The 21,786-nt window shown below is 37.9% G+C and overlaps 3 protein-coding genes and 1 pseudogene across 6 annotated transcripts in view; 2 read left to right on the forward strand and 2 right to left on the reverse strand.

Annotated features, from left to right (window-relative positions):
* The window catches only part of LOC122082353 (calcium-dependent protein kinase 1-like), a 7,832-nt gene extending 4,040 nt beyond the window's left edge, over positions 1 to 3,792 (forward strand). Inside the window, exons 4-8 of the mRNA XM_042649852.1 lie at positions 686 to 801; positions 880 to 1,047; positions 2,205 to 2,332; positions 2,456 to 2,555; positions 3,409 to 3,792. Coding sequence (XP_042505786.1) covers positions 686 to 801; positions 880 to 1,047; positions 2,205 to 2,332; positions 2,456 to 2,555; positions 3,409 to 3,504 — 608 coding nt within the window. The 3' untranslated portion in view covers positions 3,505 to 3,792. The remainder of the gene's footprint in view (positions 1 to 685; positions 802 to 879; positions 1,048 to 2,204; positions 2,333 to 2,455; positions 2,556 to 3,408) is intronic.
* Positions 3,793 to 7,562: 3,770 nt separating this feature from the next.
* On the forward strand, positions 7,563 to 9,076 carry LOC122082678 (L-type lectin-domain containing receptor kinase VIII.2-like). The gene is made up of 2 exons (XM_042650394.1): positions 7,563 to 8,865; positions 9,022 to 9,076. Exons 1-2 carry the CDS (start codon positions 7,797 to 7,799, stop codon positions 9,027 to 9,029), a joined length of 1,077 nt encoding a protein of 358 aa, XP_042506328.1. The 5' UTR covers positions 7,563 to 7,796; the 3' UTR covers positions 9,030 to 9,076.
* A 2,955-nt stretch (positions 9,077 to 12,031) lies between these two features.
* On the reverse strand, positions 12,032 to 18,838 carry LOC122081339 (UDP-D-xylose:L-fucose alpha-1,3-D-xylosyltransferase MGP4-like). Of its 4 annotated transcripts, XM_042648411.1 has the most exons (8): positions 18,638 to 18,838; positions 18,146 to 18,321; positions 17,205 to 18,062; positions 15,977 to 16,138; positions 14,803 to 14,874; positions 13,226 to 13,441; positions 12,518 to 12,716; positions 12,032 to 12,435 (listed from the first exon to the last, which is right to left on the reverse strand). In XM_042648411.1, the coding sequence occupies exons 3-8, from the start codon at positions 17,685 to 17,687 to the stop codon at positions 12,374 to 12,376; spliced, it is 1,194 nt and encodes a 397-aa protein (XP_042504345.1). In that variant the 5' UTR covers positions 17,688 to 18,062; positions 18,146 to 18,321; positions 18,638 to 18,838; the 3' UTR covers positions 12,032 to 12,373. The 4 variants fall into 4 exon arrangements, with proteins under 4 accessions (XP_042504345.1, XP_042504347.1, XP_042504346.1 ...); XM_042648413.1 differs by lacking the exon at positions 14,803 to 14,874 and having other exon boundaries at positions 18,638 to 18,826; XM_042648412.1 differs by lacking the exon at positions 18,638 to 18,838 and having other exon boundaries at positions 18,146 to 18,569.
* An 837-nt stretch (positions 18,839 to 19,675) lies between these two features.
* On the reverse strand, positions 19,676 to 21,577 carry LOC122082262 (annotated as a pseudogene).
* Positions 21,578 to 21,786: the final 209 nt, after the last annotated feature.

Below are 21,786 nucleotides of genomic sequence, written 5' to 3' on the forward strand. Positions count from 1 at the left end.
ATTTATTTACTGAACCCAACTTTGAATTTATTTTATTCTGTCTTGTTCCGAGAATTCAAAAAAACATTTGTACCGATCCAGTGAGGATGAAGTATTCTTAGAGTTTTGCTTATGATACAAATGCGGTTGAGAAATGTCCAACCATTACATAGGCCTCCTTCAACCAAATTGATTGGATTGGGCTAAAGAAAAAAAAAAGAACTATTGGAAGAGTTTTCGACATGATGTCCTTGTCCGACTTCCTTACCCTTTTTATCTTTACTTTGCACTTAGTTTGTTGATGATATTCTCTCCCCTCCCACCCACCCCCCTTTTCGTCTTTTTTTTTTTGGGGGGGTCTTTGAGTCTTGTTATATTTTCTATTGATCAGGCCCAAACCCCAACCGCATTGTTCCATTCTAAGTGTGTCAAGTCTATTGATCGAATGCAAAGAAAATCAGGTCGATTTTCAATGATCATATCTCTTTCTTCTTAAGAATTCCCTAATCCTCATTCAAGAAAGTTGTGCATACCTTTGTTATTTGTTTGTCATTGTTTATTCATTTCAAAGATCTTTTCAAACCTGTAAAGTTTTGTTTCATGATCTCAAATATTTATGTGCTTGTGTGTAGCACATTCTTTTGTAACTATTTGGGCTTTCTGGATATTAAAGGCCTAAAGATTGACTGCTGAGAATGAAATACAGACCACCCATGGATGAGAGAAGATGGAGATGCATCTGACAAACCAATCGATATTGCTGTCTTGACTAGAATGAAGCAGTTCAGGGCAATGAACAAACTGAAAAAAGTAGCACTGAAGGTGAGTATTGTTAGGTTGTGCTCAAATCACATTCCTACCCTTGAGATCTAATAAGATTTCTTTGTTCTATGCTTCCAGGTGATTGCAGAAAATCTTTCCGAAGAGGAGATCGTGGGGTTGAAAGAGATGTTCAAATCCATTGACACAGATAACAGTGGAACTCTCACTTTTGAAGAACTGAAAGCAGGTCTTCCAAAACTTGGTACCAAGATTTCTGAGTCTGAAGTGAGGCAATTGATGGAAGCGGTATAATCTGAGTTCCCTTTTTTTTTTTTAATAATTTCAAATAAGTTACATCCAAGTTCAGTGGTTTTCCACATCTTATCTAGGAACTGAGCACACCATGATGGAACTGGTTTTCATCAGCTTCGACAAATCCTCAATGATATCATTCACTTGAATTGACACATAATTGTTCTGGAATGTTCAATTTGGGGCCACTTATTGGATGAGTGATGGTCGGAAACAATTTGATTGAAGCACCCACCTAGGTGGACTATACACAAAATTCATGCTGGTTGTTAGATGTATGTCAGTTTCTTGGTTGTTCATGTTTTTCACCTAGATTTTTGGGTTAATTATTTGTGAGTACCACGTGTGAGGTTTGTGCTAGGTGTGCAACTTGGTTTAAATTCAACCTGACCTGAGCTCAAGGTGTGCATGGATGTTTGCACCTTGGTTGATAAGTACAAACTTGAACTCGATTAGGTTGGTTTTGGATTGAGGTATGTTATGTAGGCATGCTGGCTATTATATATTTGTCTTTTGGATTGATGCTTATATTGTTTCATAGATTACTAGGAAGTGTGGTTGTAATCTTGTAGGTAATCAATTTCCAAATGATTTTTTTCGGATGATTAGTTTACTTAAGAGTGTTGTTTCTTCCAGGGAAAACCAAAATTGCTCACAGTTAAAGAGACATGGAATTATTGGTTGGGGCACAATGCTTATTGGTTTCTTTGGGGATTGTCAGTTTATATTTAGTCTTTGCTTGTAGTTCTCTTTTGTCAGCTCTATGGTGATAAGGGCAGTTTTTTGTTCTTCTCTTGGCTCTTTTGGTAACTAACTTAGGAAGAGTTTCTCTATTTGGTCATCTCTTAGGTTGGTAGCTTACTAGTGTCTCCTATTTCAGTCATATGGACGGATTTTGTTCTTGATCCAAACTCTGAGACGGGGGATCCTCTGTTGATTATGTCTAGTTCCCCTGTCCATGCCAGCCTGCAACCATATGCGTTGTACTTTTTCCCTCACTCCCTAATCTCCTTCACCCACTCCCCCAACTTAAAAAAATAAGGTAATAAAGGGGGAAATGAAACTACAGATAATAAATGTTTATAGACATTAATTAGTTTGATGATTTTGTACTCATTAGAAGTTAAATTACAAAATTGACACCTTTTCAGGCCGATGTGGATGGAAATGGGACCATTGACTATATTGAGTTCATAACAGCTACAATGCACATGAATAGACTGGAGAAAGAAAACCATCTGTTTACTGCCTTTGAGTATTTTGACGAGGACAAGAGCGGGTGATCTTTCCCTTCCCCAAAAATTAAGGTTTTGTTTGCTTTGTTGTTATCTTAGTCATATGAGTGACTAGGATATTGTTTTGATGGTTCTTCCCCCTCCTACCCAAAACAACAAAAATGTAGGTACATCACTATGGAGGAATTGGAGCAAGCCCTGATGAAGTACAACATGGGTGACGAGAAAACAATAAAAGAGATCATTGCAGAAGTTGACACAGACAATGTAAGTCTCATTGACTTTTATTATGTTTTGGAGGAGCCTCCACATCCCACTTCCTTACCAAAATAAAAATAAAAAAAGGAGATAGAAGAAACCCTGGATTAGTTGTTCAATTGGATGCTGGTTTCAGGCACTGTGGTAGCATCTGCAGTGCTGAACATGTTTAAGAAAGATAACACAAAGGCCTGATTTATCTCTATTCACACACTCAGTACTGGTTCACATTTTTGGTAAATTTTATCAAATAAAATTTATAAATGTATTGTGGGAAAAACTGTCTAAAATGAAAAATGTTCTTATGGCCACTGATGATATAAAAAAAAAAACTCCCAAAAAAGATTAAAGGGGAAATGAAATCAATCATTATTAAGGATGACGACAAAATAGTTCGTCTAGAAATTTCTTTATCAGTAACTGTTGTATTAGTACATGATCCTGATGTTCTTGGATACCTATTACTCATCTTTCTTCTTTCTGATATTATTTTTTCTTTTGATGAGTTGTTATGCATGAAATCATCTCCATTCATAAAAGGCAGGCAGAAAGCTGCATAAACCAACAACCATTGAACTACAAGCCCTATATTGTTTAAAATGCCACTTTTACAGGTTACTAGTTATAGTCATCTATTTGGAATAAATCAACGTTATTATTTCGTCATTATGAGAAGAAATGTTATAAATTCCAGCTACTAAAAGGATGTTAAATTAATTTTTTTTTTCCCCCTCATGAAAGTAGCAGTGGAAGCTTCGCTATTCAGTGGCCCTTTTCCTGTTTTTTTGTTTTTTGTTTTTTGTTTTTTGTTTTTTGTTTTTGTTTTGTTTTTTACTTTTAATATTTCCTTAATGTTTTGCAGGATGGAAGAATTAACTATGAAGAGTTCGTAGCCATGATGAGAAAAGGAAATCCTGAGTTGGTCACAAACAGACGTCGCAAAAACTTTTTAACTTAGTCATTTTTTGCTTTGGTGGAGCTTACACTCGTTCAACTGTATCCCATCTTTCTTAAAGAGGGAAAACTAATGAGTTGTCAGATTTGATGACCATGGATTGTGATTGAAGATTGTATAGGATGTGTATACTTGGGTTCATTCCATGGTCATGTTCGCATGTTTACCCCACCTCTGGGATGCGACTCTTTTTTTTTTCTGGGGTAATGTTTTATTTTGTGATAAAACTAGGGTTTACCAAACACAAAATATAATCTTTGAAAAAAAAAAAACAGGGCTTCTTAAATTTTATCCCTTTGTTCCAAATTTGGGCTATATTTAGAACTTGTAGTGTTTGGGAACCTGCAGTATGCTGAGGCCGCATCAGGTATGGAAGCTCCAAGCTTGTAAACATCAGTCTTGACCAGGATCCAAGATGACAGTTCAGAATCAATTTCTACTGTTTCAGCCTCTTCCAGATGTAAGTGGTCTCTATTCTTGCTATTAATCATTTTCTTCTCCTTATCAATGGATTACTGGACCTAATCCATGAATGGTTCTGCTTCATGCAATATAAACACTGGGTTATGATTTTTGGAGTCAATTCCATAACATATCAAAGACATTGACACCAAGTCATGGGTTTGTATGCATTTATGAATTCTCTTTTTAATTTTATTTTGTGAACAACTTAAAAAGTTGCATAACTTTTGAATTAGTGGCATGGTTACTTGCAATGAGAAAGACTGTAAATCTCTTAATCATGTTTGTGATCTGTTTTTTTTTTTTTTGGTAGCATCATGTTTGTGATGTTGATGTTGGCAACTTGAATTTTTTAGTCCACATGGAACTTGATCTTCGTTTTGAGTCTCTAGGCTAATCAGTTCTATCCATATTAGGAAACTTGCATCTATTCATTAAATGGGTCTACAAATCAAATTGGTGAACTTGAGAATGGAATTGTTTTCCAATTAATCTGAAGGAGGTAAAGGTTCAAATGTTAGAAATAAGTACCCGATGTTGAGAATTACAAGATTGATATTGCTGAGATGCATTCCTTGATTGAAGTAAGATGTAACTGTTGAGGAAGATTGATACCAATTGTTTAAGCCAATGAACCAAACAGGTTGAGCCGTATTAGAAATAGATACTCTCCTTAAGGTTTGAAAGGCCGCCTACAAATGGTACAATTGGGGATTCATGCGTTTTACCTCCAAGATAAAACAACCACTGATATCTGTCTAATTGCACACAGACTCTGATCCTTTGAGAGAGTAAGGTTAGGCTTAATAGTTCAAGAAAACAAAACCAAAGAATAATGGAGAAAACCAAAAAACTTTTTTGAAGTAAGGATTGTCATACTTTATATAGGAGGGTGTTTCCAAAAGTTATGTCTCTTCCATGATACATGTTTGTTAACCATTCAGACATGCTTTTCAATAGTTAGACCTATTGATCACTTAAGTGCTTATTAGGAAGTGGCAACCCTATTTAACACACATTTTGGGGAAAAAAATTAATTTTTAAAACTATTAAAAGATTTCAAACATCAAATCCTTCAATATCCTTTATTTTGATGTTAATTGTCATTTAAAAATCAAAAAGACGAAGCATATGTATGGCATTTATTTTGTTGCACTTCTATTAGATGCCAGTTGAAGGGCAGTCACTATTTTAAACCTAGTTGCTTTGTAAATGATTAATAGTAAGTGATACTGTTTTGTGTTAGTTGTGAAACATAACATGTAGTAAAATGCTACTAGTTAAGTCATCTTGAACATACTCTTCATGTGCCAACACCTGCCCCTTTGTTTTCATAAATACCCCTATTCTCTTTTAAATGGCAACAAGTGGAATTGAAGCCACACCTGCCCCTTTGTTTTCATAAATACCCCTATTCTCCTTTAAATGGCAGTAACTGGAGTCAAGTGGAATTGAAGCCACACCTGTCCCTTTGTTTTCATAAATACCCCTATTCTCCTTTAAATGGCAGTAACTGGAGTAGGTGTTCATACTTGATGTGTATGTTTTGGGGATCTCAACTCCCGCTAAGGGAGAGTATGCTACCACCTATCTCTGGATCCGGCTCGTCCTCAATTCTGGATCATTCAATTTTTGTCCAATTCTCTTTGTGTGTATAATATATGTACATTTTCAAAATCTAACGGTTGTGGAAGTTTGAGACATTTGTGGGGTGTGAATTTCAAAAATCTTCCACAACCGTTGGATTTTGAGAATATACACGTGTTGTGTACAGAGAGAGAATTGGACAAGAATTAGAGAGAGAGAATTGGACAAGAATTAGAGACGAGTCAAATCCCCCATCTATCTCTCTCTCTCTCTCTCACTCTCACTCATGAAATGATCTCAATGCTCCCCATGTACAAAACGGTTCTGTCACACCTTGTAGATTTGCTGCTCACTCAGAAAACCCTGTCCCTTATTGGTGTAAACTTCACTTGGGCTTGGTATTCTCCCTTTTTTTTTATTCATTAAAATTTCAGAACATCAGCAAAACCATCAAACAGTTTGACAGCTAATTTTTTAGGGGTGGGGAGAAGGGAGAAAAAGACTTTGCCAAGGAAATGTGCACACCAGTGTCTAGTGGTTTTCACCTACTCTACCCCCAACTCCCTTCTTTAGACCAAAAAAGACAGGAAAGGAAAAAAAAAATAACAAAAAGAGCCATAGTGTGGTCACAACTCACAACTCACAACTCACAACTCAATTGGGTGAGGGTAAAGGTCTGCACGTGATGGTTTGTGAGAAGATTATGAAATTATCAAACCAGTGGATAAGAGAAATCAAAATCTTGGGTTCTAGGTTATTAAACATCCTCATTATTGGAATTTTGTCCAAATGACTCCTCAATAAGTGTGTTTAGAATTTGATAATTCTTTTTTCACCTAACTATAACAATGAACGCAACCATCGATATGGACCATACGGTGATACCTGATTGGCCAGGAATGAGGCCAATACCGATACAGCCCATTCCTCAAATGACAGATGGGCCTGAACTGATCCGGATCCGGATTTTTAAACCCTGGTCTTAACTCTGCTTCTTAAGTTTCTTACCATCGTGATATGTGCAGCAATTACCGTTTTTCGAGCTAAACTCTTGCTTCCTTGTGAGTGACGTTGACCGAAAATGTAAAAGGTTTATCCACCCAAGAGAATAAAAGGCACGCGCATCTTTAGTTTCCCTGTAAAGGTCTCAGCTAAAGTAGGCTCGATGCACAATACCTCTATGCTTTTAAACCGTCTAGAGTATACTGTCTACTCAGATATATGCCACCACTCCGTGGTCCTCCATGTGCCCGCCACTCATAAATCGTGAGGTTGTTTAAAAGGAATCCTAATCAGAATCAACGGTGTAAATTTAAAGGAAATTTTTTATGAGGGATATATCAAGGATATGTCAAGTAGACAATTGACACCTTATTACAATTAATCAATTATTTTGCATAAATCCTTATATTCGCGGAATCTTTATATAGTCGACCCATTAAGTTGAGATAAGGCAGTCACAAGTGTAAATCAGTCTGGGAACTGTTTCATGTTCTTGTTATGATTTATTATGGGTTCAATTTCAATTTGTTTGACCCATTAATTTTTTTTTTTCAATGACCTAAAATTGGGGTCAGGAATTGGTCCTCTTTTGGATCGACATCAGTTAGAATCAGTCTGGAAACCCTATGTCCCTATTATTGGCCTGGAGATGTTAGGGATTAACCAATTCAATTTGGTTCAATCCAATCTGGTTCAATTAGAATTGGGATCAGCCTTGGTAGATTCTCATCCGGTTCGTCCGAATCGGTTGATCTGATTTTTTAAATCACTGAATGGGCCCGTTGGTCTATTTGATAGGGCACTATCAAGTTAATTGGATCCATTCATCTATAATGATGGATCACTATCAAGTCACCTAGCGCCCCATTTATCTATGATCATGGATCACTATCAAGTTAATTAAGGCCCCATTTGTCTTGTTGCGGGAGAATCTTATTTGCCCCTCACTCTACTTTTGGTCTAATCCCTTTGTCAGCACAGTAACCACTAAAAAAGGAAAAGACCATTGGAATCGAATGCAGAGAGAGAGAGGGAGAGAGAGTTTTGTAAAAACAGGTCTAGTTAATTTAATTTTCCCGATTCTCGAGCAAAACTTTCTTCTCAAGTCTCACAAGCATAACTTGTATGACGTCTCCTAAATCTAGAATCCTAGATGAGTTGTGGTCTCAGTAATTGTCTAGAGAAACCCTAGTGGAGGAGAAGCAGAATCGAAGAGATCGAGCAAGCTGGACGACGCTGCGATAATGGCGAGTTTCCCCATCTCGAGGTACTCTTTCTTCGTCGCATTTCTCGTTTTCTCTTTTGTAACCCTAGCTGCGAGTTTGGACCTCTCTTTTTCACTCAAAAGATTCAACAAGGGCGGAAACTTTGATTCCAAGATTGCTCTGTTCGGTGATACCGAGGTCGTTGATGGGGGTTCTTCGGTCAAGATCACTCGTCCTTCGGTTTCCAGCGCTGGGCGGCTTATCTACAGGAAACCTGTTAGGTTTATCGGAGGACAACGAAAAGAGCCAATGTCTTTCTCTACATACTTCTCCTTCTCGATTTCGCCGGAAGATGGTGATGGCCTTGCTTTCGTCGTTCTTCCGACTAGTTTTCCTTCGGATTTGTTCGATGGAAGCTCATTTGGGCTTAGTCCAGGACTGGAGAAGAGAGGAAAAAGAGTTCTGGCGATTGAGTTTGACACCTCTATGGATGCTAAGCTAGGTGATCCAAATGCAAACCACGTTGGGGTCGACATAGGTAGCCTCGTATCTGCACAAGTGAGAAATGTTTCTTCCATCAATCTGGTGTTGAACAGTGGAAAGAAATTGCATTCGTGGATCGATTACGATGCCAGTACCAAAATTTTGGAAGTTAGATTGAGTAAATCTGGTGCTGTAAAACCATCCGTTCCATTGATTTCTTACCGAATCGATCTATCAGAGATGTGGAAAGGGGAAGAGGTGTTTGTGGGTATGAGCTCGTCCAGTGGGAATTCTTCTCAGACGACCACTATCTATTCCTGGAGCTTCAATTTAAGAAGTGTACCGAGTTGGCTACATTCACAACCAGCAGATCCTCGAATTATTGCAGTGCAGAGTAACCCTCCGATAATCCAGAAAAGAAGCACTTGTCTGTTAAGGATTCTTGCTGGACTAATCTTCGGAACTGGATGTGGAGCTCTGGTTGCGTTCATTGTTATGTTTGTTTGGACAATCTCTGTGAATCGGCGTCAATGTCAATCGGTAGTTCCAGTGGAGTACCCTGTGCATCCTGTGGAATTTGCATACGAAAAGATCAAAGTGTTTGCGCAAAAACCCACCAAAGATGGTAACAAATAGATAGTTTTGGAACTTTTTGTGGGACTTTGGGGTTCTGATCTTCTTCTTCGTCTTCTTGTAAATTCATCTTGTTGTCTACTTGTATTTCTACTGTGTTGCTGTATTGTTATAATCTAACAAGTGATGTAGTTTCTCGTTGATGCAGGCTATTGATACCCAAATCTTGATTTTGGAAATGGATTTATAATTTACGGCCTTAACTGTTAATTGACAAACTCTGGTTATAGTATGATTTTCAGACTGCAAGTAACCATTACATTCTCTTAGTCAAGAAGAGAAAAAAAAAAATTCCTGATGATATTTTGCATTCGACTTAGATTTTCATTTAGTTTCATTCATCATTTGAATATAATTGTCTTCTGTAAGTCTTTAGTTTAAACTTTCCGTGGGATTTGCCCTTTTTTTTCTTCATTCCTGGTGAACTTTTGCTTCCCCCAACCTCCTTGTGGTGCTATATTTTGCTTTACAACCGAAGACAGGGATAACAAACATGAGCTTTCATGTGAGTTTGGCCATCATTGAAGGATGAGACACACACATTAAGGATCTCTCCTGTGTATAAGATAATGGCTGGGGCCCTGGGGGCACTAGTGTAAAGCAATTGCCATCGATTGAGATGGCCTTTATGATTGGGAAAGAATAAACCAAAGTGACTCATTTTTTCAACTTTTTAAGAGATTTCCTATTCATCTTCTAATGGTGGATGAATGGCATTATAGTTTGAGGGATAATTGGGACTTCAACTAGTAGGGAGTGGGGAATTATAATGGCCATAGATCATTGGTGAAATCTTCTCTATGGGAGATTGAAAACTTAGTCTGATTAATGTTGTTAATATTCCTCCCCTTAATGATAAGGCAGAATCCAAAGTTTGTATATCAGATATATCTTGAACCGGACCATTACTAGTGGTATCGGAGCTGAACCCCTAACCCCTACAAAAACATTTCACTGCCGAAGCTCTCAGCGGAAGTCTCACTCTGGTATGGAGTCATGGAGATCAGGTCTCCATTCGTTCCCTTGCATTTTCCAACCCTATGTGCTCGGAGTTGTTTTGAGGATTTGGAGGAAGGTGACCATTCAAAATTGGGGATCACTTAACCCACTTTCAATCCCGACTCAATCTTCAATTAGCTTGGCTCATGCTCTTATGGATCATTTGATTTTGCGCACAACAGGATTTATCATTTTTAGCTAGGCATGTTACAATTTAATTCGAGGGGATCATGCAGTCAAACAATTATGTACACACCATCCCTTGGTAGCATACACCTTCTTTCATTCTCATCCCTTGGCATAGGCTTTTTTTTTTTTTTTAGAACTGCCCAAGGGGACTTTACTCACACACACAAGAGGGGAGGGAATGCGTGACAATAGTGATCCCTAGGCGTTTGCTCTAGAACATAGGCTGTGACCAGTGTGCTATGTTTTGGATTTCACGGGCATATGGGTTTCTCATATGCGAATCATAAGGCAATCCTTCACCACAAATTAGATTTAGGTTTACGAGTCCAACTAAGAGAGAGAGAGAGAGAGAGAGAGAGAGAGAGAGAGAGCATTTGTTGGAACTTTTGAAAGCTTTGGACGGTCATTACCTCTTTACGAGATTGGATTAGTTGGTCAATCACTTGGTGGTACGGGTGAGAGTCGAACACCTGTCCCTTTTGAGAGAGAGAGAGAGAGAGAGAGAGAGAGAGAGAGCATTTGTTGGAACTTTTGAAAGCTTTGGTCGGTCATTACCTCTTTACGAGATTGGATTAGTTGCTCAATCACTTGGTGGTACGGGTGAGAATCGAACACCTATCCCTTTTGCTTACAAGTATATTTCTCTTCACCCATATAATGGTAGAAAGTGAGATAGGTGTTGGATGCTCACCTAGAAACCAGGTGATTGAAAGAGCAGTGGATCCGTTCTCTTTAGAAAAATGCTTGCGTGGCGAAGTATTTTTTACTCAGTGGCGTGGCAAGGCTAAACCTTTACTCCGGCTCAGTAAATTTGAAACAGGTCCCTTGGTTTGGCGGGAACTAAAATAGAATCCTCTACTCAACCCCTCTTTTGGGCTGTTGGTGGAGGTGAGAGTCTGCTGAATTAAAATTTCCCACTTGCATCTATTTCTCAACTTCTTGGGTAGGCCAGATCGGAAGACCAGAGTACGGAAAATGTAAAGGAGGATAAAACGTCTGGAAGATGTAAAGATCAATGTGTAATGGTTTTGTTTCGTTCTTTTCCTGTACCTCTGCTGGTGCGCTTGCTGGCCACTCAGCTTGATAATGAAAACTCTGCCATTGCAGTGTGGTGTCCTTCTCTCTCTCTCTCTCTCTCTCTCTCTCTCTCTCTCTCAAATAGTAAAAATACTAGAAGAAATTACACTCCCCAATTCATTCACCGCAAGCATAGAGAAACTCGGTCCATTTTTTTTATACCTCCTTTTTGTACATGAAAAACTTGGATTGAACTAAAACATACCATGCTGAGTAGAGGATCTTTAGATCCACAAATACATAGAATTCCAACCCCACCTTAGCTGCCACAATGTAATTGTTGGAGGATTTACGGATCTAAATATATGGGTGATGATGGGCAAAGTTCTTGCTCCAAATATAAACATAGCGAAGCTATGTAATACTTTGTCACCATGTCAAGGGCAAATAATGTAAAGTTACAATTTCTTTCTCAGCAACCTTGATTACAATAATATTTTCCCTTTAAAAAATGCAACCCTTGCAGAATGTTTTTAAAATATATGGAATATTCACATATTTCATAAAATCAAAGTTATGCACCTACTGTAATTTTATTTTTATTCATTTTTTCCTAAATTTTATTTTTGATATTATAAGATAGTTTTGACCTCAAATAACTAAATAATTTGGTATTTTATGTAATATATCATACTTAGTCAATCATTGTGCCTGTGCACATACAGGCATACATACACAGCCAAAAAGGAGGTAAGTATGAGTTTTTAACAAAATAAAAACTTTTTTAATCATAATGGTATACTAAGAACTTCTCACATGAAATTCGTTTTTTTTCTTTTCAAATGAAAGTGATTTGGTTGGAAAGTAAAGTAGAACTTCATTAACCTATGTGCCCATTTTGAAAGTTATGTAGGCATCCATTGTTATTAATAATAACAGAAACTCTCATTCTATTAAAAAATAATCTCATTTCCTGTCCTTCCATTTCATTTCCAGCCAAATAGCATTAAAACTTACAGATGTAGAGTGAAAGAGAACTCAAAATAAATAATCCGATTCAGATTAACCTAATTAAAGCTTCATATGAATTACATCTGGACTCCTCAACTTTGACTTGCATAAAACCATGTGCTTCCGTGCTTACCAATCCCCTGGGGTTTAATCTCCCGCACCAGTGTCATTCTGAATGAACTTTCTTTCAAAGATTGAAAGGAAAATTCTCAACATTTATAGTTGAAAACACTCTTTGCATCTGCTGAATTGCATCAACCATTGAATTCCTTTAAATGTAAAAATCAAAGGAGGCTGAGGTGCTGGCAACATTTGGGACCCCTTTGTACATCCAAGAATGGGGTAGCTGCAATTCAAAACAATGGTGATGACTTTTTTCTCCTGGAATAACTTGGTTCTATAAAGATGGATGCTTCATCGTAGCGTACCAAGTGGAGACTCAAGAGAATGGTCATCAACCAACCAAAGCCCGAAATCGCGAAAACGTTTTATCTTCTTCTCAAAACCTGTAATGTAATTATTGTGAATAATGACGTGCAATCCTTTGGTCTCTTGGACCCATGTCTGGTTCTTGAAATACAACCCTCCCGATGGGAATGCTACCTGAGGTAGCAAATACAGATCCACCTGTGGCAAGTTATCAAATTAGTTCAGTAAGATCAGGAGAACAACCCAAGGTTAAGGAAATAATTTGTTTTCATGCAAGCTTTTGTTTGGATCATCTAGGGGTGTCAAACTGTTGGTTTGGTTTATAATTAGGCCAACCTGAACCAAATCATGAAGACAAATTTCGGTTTCACTTATCAGTCTATCGGGTTATTATCGATTCAATTTTGGTTTCTCATATATATATACATTAAGCATATTGGTAAGACATGTTTTCTTTATAATATTTTTGTTTTATCAGGCTTTTTCGGTTTTGGTAGGTTCATTTGGTCAGTTCAGTTTTCTAACTGTTTCATAAAAGGGAAAACCAAAACCAAACCATCAAGGGTTCAATTCAGTTCGATTTTTAAGTTGGTTTTCGTCAGTCCAACCAGTTTGGACTGAAAATTTTCACATCCAAAACCATTTCACAATGCATTTATTAGGTTCCAAAAACTATGAGGGAGACGGAAAAAAGAAAAGAAACACACCAGCCCAGCTGTTTTATTTAAAGCCCAGTTGAATGCAGGCTGATCATTGGACTTCTTTGTTTTTGACCATGGCTGGTCCTGAAGTTCTTCAATCCATTTCCTCATGATTTGTTTGGCTCCACTAGTGGGATGCAGGAAAATCATACAGCTGCAAATATAAGTACGCCCTTTCTTCCCAGGAGCTGGCAATGCATGAGAGTGGTTCAAAGGTTTCACCTATTTTTGCCAAGAGAAACAAAATATCAGCCAATTGTATCCGTAAGATGTAAGACAATACTACCCTAGAAAGAACATACTGGACACATTCTTCCCCCCCCCCCCCCCCCCCCTTTTTTTGGGTGGGGGAGGGGGAGCGGGCATGATACCAAGACATACATGCTGTTTGCTTATTTGTTTGGTTGATGAAATAGGTATAATATTGAAACATAATATCATTCAGTTTTGGTTATTCGGTTTCAGTTGTCCAGTTGGATTTTAGTTTCAGTCACTCAGTTTGACTATTCAGTCTAATCATCCGGTTTTAATTCATTTTGGTTTGAATTGGGTTCCAAAAGTTTTGTAATAAGATCGAGGAAGAAGAAATTTACAAAATCGGTTGGATGTCTTAAAAGGCCTAACCTTGACAATTTGGGGACCCTTTTGAAGTAGGCTAACAGAATACAGGACAAAGGGTAATTAAATCAAGACAAAGGGGCTTTTCGGAATCTAATTATCAGCAGTGGAATGAATATAACTATTATGCTGCAATATCTATTGGGTCCTTTGGACTCCTATGTCCCAGTCGGATAGAGTTTTAGTAGTTTATGGTTGTGAAGTTGTAGTTTCCTATCTTCAGTTTCCTTATCCAATTGTAATCCCTATCTAGAGAACAATTGCTTAGCTGGTTCTAAATGAAGATTGAAGGTCAGTGACAAAGAACACACTCGTTCTCTCTCTGGCAGGTACTGGATCATGATTCTGGGTTTGTCAGAATAACAAAGTTCAGATCTGGAAGAGTTTTTAATAATGTCAGGAAAATATGGCTTGGACTGGCATAAGAAGAAAATTACTTCTCATAGACAGGCATAGGAGGCAGAGGAACAGTTTGTCTTTCTGATGAGAAGATCTCACCTAAATCAAACTCAATCTCGGTGAGATTTTAGAGTAAAGTTCCTAACCACCCAATCGTCTAGAGTTAGACCAATGGCTGACTCAGACTTTGAATATTATTTTAGTCATGAATTTCTGAAGTGAGGATGGACAGTACTTCTTGAATCAGTAGGAGACCTTAGCATAGATCTCTTAATTGGATTCATCAAATGGGATCAAACACTAGAGTTCAGATCGCTACCAGGTATGGATTCAGCTTCCAAAGTTTCAATTAAAACAGAATTGAGACAAAAGAATTCTATTGCTTCCTATCAGATTCCAAGCCACCGTAGAAAACAGCACGGCAGCCAATAAATTGAAATGGTTCAAACTTGAATTCAAATAAAGGGGAATATATATATATATATATATATAAGGGAGGGAAGAGATTTGCATAACAGAAACTTAAAGAGTTAAAGAATAAAGGTGGAAATAGGGGTGGATCACACCTGAAACAAGAGGAGATCAAGGAAGAAGAGATAGATTGTGCACCCACAGCTTTTGGCAGCAACACAATAAAACTTCAGTCAAAATCCAACTCTCAATCGTTGGTTACATATCCATATATAAAGAAAATAAAGACTCCTAAATGGATTCTAAAACTGAACTTGAAAATAGACTTGGAACTTGACACCATCCCTACTAACTCCTATGGCAACAGCTAACATTATCAAATTGTAATAAAATTACAAAAATAGCTCCTATATGTGTGTAACTGCATCAGTAAGACTTGCCTTGGTGCATTTGCAGTGAAGTAACTAGTAGAGAAGAAGACATAACAAAGTACTGTGAAACATGGCAGCTGCTGCTTGCTTTTCTGATTTGGTTCAAGAACATTATTGAACCCTATTCAACTGCCATCTCCCAGAAATTATACTTTCATTGGCTGGATGGGGGGAGAAATACTGGGAATTCCTAACCCAAAACAGTACCAGAAGGACCAGAACTGTGACTGTAGAGCCATAAACTCCAACATGGGAATACCATGATGTCAGCTGATGGACAGGGCTACTGTAAGGAATGAATTTCCGGGTGCCTATCCATTAAGTTCTACAAATGATTGAGTCGCCATTTTAAATGATAATATGAGATTTGTTAGGGTGAACAGTTGCCTTTTGGTTAAGCTCCTTTCTGTTGCTTTGTCATGTACACAGATTTTCCCTCTTTACATATTTCTCCCTCACCAAGAAATCATGGAAAGTGATATAGGCCTTCATTCCATGTTTGAGGTATGAACCTTGATCACCAAAGGGGTAAAGATGTGGGAGAGAGAAAAAATCAAATTCCCCGAATTTTGGTCTTGAGAGAATGTTTAAAATCAGAAATGCCTATGAAGAACTTTTAGGGGTTCTGCATGCATATCCTTACTCCTTCCACAGTGGAATGAAATTTTCTAGGGCTAGATAATTGGGATGATTTCAACACATTTGTTTATAAACAACTTAACTTCTAAAACTTGACAACTTGGGGAAGTAGATTCAAATCCCACAGTTCCTGTGGCCCTACCGTACTAAGTGCTTCAAAACCACAACGATTAACAATCTCTTTCGAACCCACCTCCTACTTAATGCATAGTGACAATTAGAAGAAATTAAATCTTAGATGTAATGTGGGAATACGTACTGCAGCCATGTCATCAGTGAAATAAACATCATGATACCCTTGCAGATAGGGAAATGGGTCTGCCAACCAGACCATATCAACATCATTGTACATAACATTATACCCAAGCTCCAAAATCTGCAGCAGGTGGCGAGGTCTGCGGGATGTAAAATTGAAGAATCCCTGTCAAATGAAATAAATCGAGAAAAATATCATGAGGTCAACATAATATGGTGAATCCACATTCTACAGAAATCTAAATCATTCTGCAACAGCTAAAACTTGAGAACCATAAAGTAGGAAACTTAAAAAGTGAAAGTGATACCCCTGCCTACTTTTAAAAAAGATTATTTTGTTGATTTCAATCAGAACATTGAAAAAGAGGGAACTATTAATCATCCTTGAAAACCAAAAGGTTTCAGATCAGCATTTCAGCTATTGATAGCATGCATCACTTCAGCCCTCTTTGAGGCCACCACATTACACTGGATGAGGGACTAAATCAGGATTCCCTATCTCCCTCAAGGGAATAATTAACTTCACAAGATTACCAGGGCCCTGCTGTGGTCCAGTGTGATGTAGTCTCCCGGTCACAGAGCTGATACAAAGCCTCTTTAAAACTGCTCCAACTATGTTAAAAGGGAATTAAAATTGAACATGCATGTTTTAGTGATTTGAGTCAAGAAAGATAATCAGCCAGCTCACAGTTTTCCCAAATAAATAAATAAAAAAAGGCACAATGCAGTTGAGTTAAAGAACAAAGCACAAACAGAACAGAAAAAATAAGAAAGTTGGGGTTAATCCATAACCTCAAAGTCATAATTGCATAGAAGAGATCCAGGCTCTAGCAGTATCATGCAATTGAGAACTGGATTTGACATAAATCTTTACTAATAGGCTTAATATATTATTGAGCTGCTGAGAAAATCGGGGGAAAAAATTGCCATATAATAACGAAGAAAGGGAAGTATTAGCTATTGATTCCATCACTATTCGAAGCAAGCATCCACAATTTTCAGCTCTACTGTGGAAAGCACCACACGGTTGGGAGAGATCATAAGGTTGCAGAGTAAAAAAGAAGAAAGTGAATGAAGATATAACAATAAAAAGGTGAAGACAATACATTGCGTCTTTCATCACTTGGAACTAAGCATCTATGGTTTGGTCCTCTCTAACTTCACTATGGCATATTGGCATGTCAGTGAACGAAAATGAAACAACCTTAGATGAAGAAGAAGAAGAAGAATACCTGAGAACCAAATTTATGGGCGGTCTGAGCATCGGGTGCAGGGGGGATAAGTATGGCATGACCAGGCCACTTCTGATTGACCTTGTAAAGAGTCGCATAATCCTCGGCAATCACAAGGACCTTTTCTTGATGCTTCTGCCTGGCGATGCTAATCAACCAATTGTTTAGAAAAGGAAGATAAGGTTGACTCACGGCACAGACTATAACGGTTCCGTTCTTTGCCACGAAAGACACTGCTTCGGCAAGCGTATAATCCCGCCATTTTGTAATCGAGGCATCATTGCGTGAAAAAAGGCCATCCGACATACGCATCCATGGAAAAAGAACTCCTAGAACTACCGTAAGAGACAACAAAACAAGCAGACCAGTACGGCCGAAAGGAGGGATAGATCTTCGGTAACCACTTGCAGAACTAGGTGAAATCGGATAGGGATTTTCCAAGAGCTGCTGCTGCTGTTGTCTTTGATGAAGAAGTGTCGGCATCGTTTAATACTGCTAATGTAACTGAACAATTGAAGCTCTAACTCCGCCAAAAGAGGACAGTTCTTAAGGAAAGTTATCACCGATTTGAACTTCTAGGGTTTGGCAAGGTTTCTAAGTCGAGATCTGAAATGAATAAAACTAATCCAGCAGATTCTTAACAGTAATACGAACTGACTTCCAACTCCAGAGGCATCTACACTAGAGTTCCGCCATGAAATTTTTGGCAGGATCACAAACTAGCAGTTGAATACTCCAAAAAGCTGGAAACTGAGAACGACGAGATCCAAGCATTCGAAGAATCTCTCGGAACAGTAAAACCGCATTGTACGCAAACAGTTTCACTTTCCTCAAATTTGAAGACTTCGACGTAAATGCCTGCGAGATTTCAGAATTTGTTAAACAAAATTGAACTAAAAGCAGAGATCGAGGTCAGAATCGAACAATTCGAGAAAAGATACCTCACTTGATCCCAGAGATTTCAGATTTTTTTTTTTTTTCTAGCTTCTTTCCCAAGCTCCTACGATCTGATGTGAAGACTAAACTAAGCAATGCTTCTAGAATCCGGACCTGACTGATATTGCTCTTCGTTTTACAGATCCGATTCTTCGATGCGAGAGTCGTGACAGCGGGAGACCTGATACACAGAGTGTGTGTGTTAGCCGTTATACAAATGAGCAATGCTCGTTCTACAGAGCTTTAACCGTCACTCTCCCGGAAAAAATTCGCTGCTATTCTGGTTGCAGGAACTTTTCTGTTACCCAAGCTCTTAGCCACATAGATGAAATATTTCACTTCCCCACCCGGTTGATATGTATCTTCTTAGATTTTTTGTATTTTTCAAAATACTATTAGAAATTTCATTTCTTTGGCTGAGAGTCCAGGTAATAGGAAAATTCCTGCAACCATGATAGTAGTAAAATTTCATCTGATTTCTTACCACTCTTTCTTACCTCTCTTTCCTAGATTGAATTCATGTGTAGTGCAGCAGAGTGTCTAGCACGTGTCCTACTGTTAAAAACGCTTACACACGGAGCCCAAGATAATTGCACGCAGCCCAGGACTCTTTCTTCTGATCCAGATTCCCCACACACGGGTGCCGCATTAGAAAGAAAAAAGGGTAAATAATTTTATGGAGAATAGTTCTTTAATGGTTTCAATAATCTGAAATTCATACTAGACAAAATAAAAAATAAAAAATAAAAATAAAATAAATAAAATAAAAACAAGAAAACTAACATTACATATTATGGTCTCACTAAATAGGTGGATCGGCTGAGCCTAAATTTAGCATAAAATGATTTGGAATCGATTGGATTGGATCGATTTAGGAATCAACAATGATTACTTCAATCTTCATTCCGCTTTTAAGAACTTTGGTTCTTAATTTTTCATTTTTAGTATTTAGGGAGAGAGTTCTCGGAACAAGCAAAATTGGGGAATGTATCCATTAGGTGCGATCAAATGGTATTATATATCAAATGGGAGGATAGTAAGGTCATTTTATATCAAATGGGATGATAGTAAGGTCATTTTATACGTAATAGAGGACACACAAGGGTGCTAGAGTACATGACCAATGCATGAAAGTTTCATGTACTCCTACAAAAAAAAAAAAAAAAAGTTACATGTACAGTTTTGTGATGACATGTTTTTGTTTTTCCTCCAAATTGTCCTTCTAAACGCTCTTAATGACAACACGAAAAACCATTTATGGAAGCACAAATACTTGCCTGTCACGTAACCGTACATGAAGCCTTATTCATGGAAAATGATTCGATGTATAGACACGTGTGTATGGTTATGGATAGAGTAAAATAGCCTAAATAAAAGCAAGAATAAATTTATGATTCATTCACATGTCAAATATAAGAGCCTAATTTAATCAAGGGTGCACCTTATAACCGTTTTTCTACAAGTAACTGGCTTTTATTTAGCCATCAATCACCCGCATACCAAGATGGACAAAGTATAAGGGACCTCTCAAGTAGATGAACACAACTAATTATTAGAGTGCCACATTGCATAAATAATTAACAATTATCCATACAAGACACTCACTTGGATCATGTCTAACACACGTACAATAAAAATGCTCATATCTATATTTTTGAATCACATTTCGAAAAATATACAACGTGACAACCCTTCTAACACAATGCATTATATTGTCTTTAATCATGAACACTTTAAGGTATAACCTTAAGGCAATAATAATATATCATCGGATACATCCGAAAAGACTTGTACTAAGTTCTTGTTTAGAATCTGCATGGTCAATAAATCCTTGCTTGCAATTTCTCGTTAAGAAGTCGTAAACATAATTGAAAATCACATTCTTAATGAGACAAGAATCCAGACTAGCCTTTACTTTATTGTGACCTAACATGTAAATAACCCCATGGCTTCTTTATGTTTCCAAGAACTGTATCTCTTCTTCTCATACTTAACCCATTATAGCTATGTGGTCCCTCAATGCCAATCCTTCTATCCTTGTAGCCACATCTTGTAATCTTTTAGTCCAACTAGCCTTGGTAAAAACCTTTCATTCAAGGGCTAGTACTTGACAAAGATGAAGAACAAAACAAAATGTAAGATAATATGGATGGGATTTAGCTCTGTATATCAGCCCAACACCAGGGGCTCTTGTGACGCCTAGTCCAGAGCCAATGCTGATTAGGTATTCAGTTGAAACCTGTTGCTCTGCTTCAAAGGCATAACGCTTCACCTGGACATAGTGCCATACATACATAACGAAGAAAATTGTCGTAGCGAAGGTGAATGGACAATGATGTGGTGACCAATATTACAGCCATGACAGCAATCCCTGTGGATTAAGAAGACTTAAAAGATTAATACTGGAGGTCATAAGGCAAATACCACAATACAAGTGTAAGAAAAGGAGCTAAAGAAACTTGAAATAGTTACCATAAGCATTTCCTATTTTAGTGGTCTCGTGGTTATAACCAAGATAAAGGCAAACATGAGGAAGAAATTAATCTCCGGTATGTAGACTTGCCCTTCATGCTATGTTTTCGAGAAATGGAGAATCGGTGTAACCAAAGGTGGGATCTTGTATATAAGCTGTCTCTCTAATGAACTTGTTGAGAGGAGTATTGAGCTCAAACCTCCTAGGCAAGTCTGGGTTGGCCAGGAACAAGCGACCATATGCGACAAGATCTGTGTAACCACTATAGCTCTATTGTCATCATCTCTATCATAGCCCCCAGCTGCTGCAATAAAAGTATCATTGAAAGCCTTTCTCATGGGCAGTTTATCTGGATGTTTTCATTCTTGGCTCAATCACATGGCAGTAAGCCATCCCATAGTCGTTCAGGGATTGAGCCATGTAAAGGCCTAGAGCTTCTGGGTTTGAATCTCCACACTCCTTGTAAGAAGAAAAGGGAGACTGTCTCAACAACTTCCAAAGGAAAACGACAATGGTTTTCGAGGCTTCCATCATATTCATCACTCTGTTCAAGTAAGTAGCCATGCGCACCATGGCTACAGAGATCATCACCACAGCATCTAGGAGACAAAACATAAAATCATGAATCAAGCAAAAGATTGGTGATTGATAAATTATAAACAATTAATCAGAGAAGTATTAGTAAAATCTGAGATGATTCTCTACCTAATGTAAAGTCAAGGTTGCAACCAGATGCTTTATGGTAAGCATTTGAGATGATAGAGTGCACTAAAATCCCCAGCTCCTACATTTTCGCCAACAATCTTGAGGATCTGTCAAAACACAAATGATATGTTAGTGAGAAAGAGAAAACCCATTTCAGGAACAAAATTCAGAATTCAAACCTTGTTATGGTTTTGTTGAGCTTCCATGTCTCTGTCGTCAACATCTTCTTCTTTACCTTTGGTTCCCACTCCAACTGCATCGTTCATTTCTTCATTCCCCTTCAACATCATCTCAGCAACCACATTCAGAACAGAACCACTCTGATTCTCTGAAACTAAACAAGAGTTTCAGAGCTGCTGAGATCGCACTCCCACACCGAATTAGAAGAGGTTCTCTCTTTTTATAAGCACGGGGCACTGATGAGTGATGATCACAAGTCACATGTCCAAACTTTGGTTGTTAATTTGC

Source organism: Macadamia integrifolia, chromosome 6, assembly GCF_013358625.1.
Source record: "Macadamia integrifolia cultivar HAES 741 chromosome 6, SCU_Mint_v3, whole genome shotgun sequence".
Classification (NCBI taxonomy): domain Eukaryota; kingdom Viridiplantae; phylum Streptophyta; class Magnoliopsida; order Proteales; family Proteaceae; genus Macadamia; species Macadamia integrifolia.

Coding starts and splice junctions, on each gene's coding strand:
- LOC122082678 (XM_042650394.1), top strand. CDS start 7,797: ATGGCGAGTTTCCCCATCTCGAGGTACTCTTTCTTCGTCGCATTTCTC.
- LOC122081339 (XM_042648411.1), bottom strand. CDS start 17,687: ATGCCGACACTTCTTCATCAAAGACAACAGCAGCAGCAGCTCTTGGAA. Junction 13,442..14,802: donor TTGATCTCCTCTTGTTTCAG/GTGTGATCCACC, acceptor TGGCAAAAATAG/GTGAAACCTTTGAACCACTC. Junction 12,717..13,225: donor TAAATAAAACAGCTGGGCTG/GTGTGTTTCTTT, acceptor AACTTGCCACAG/GTGGATCTGTATTTGCTACC.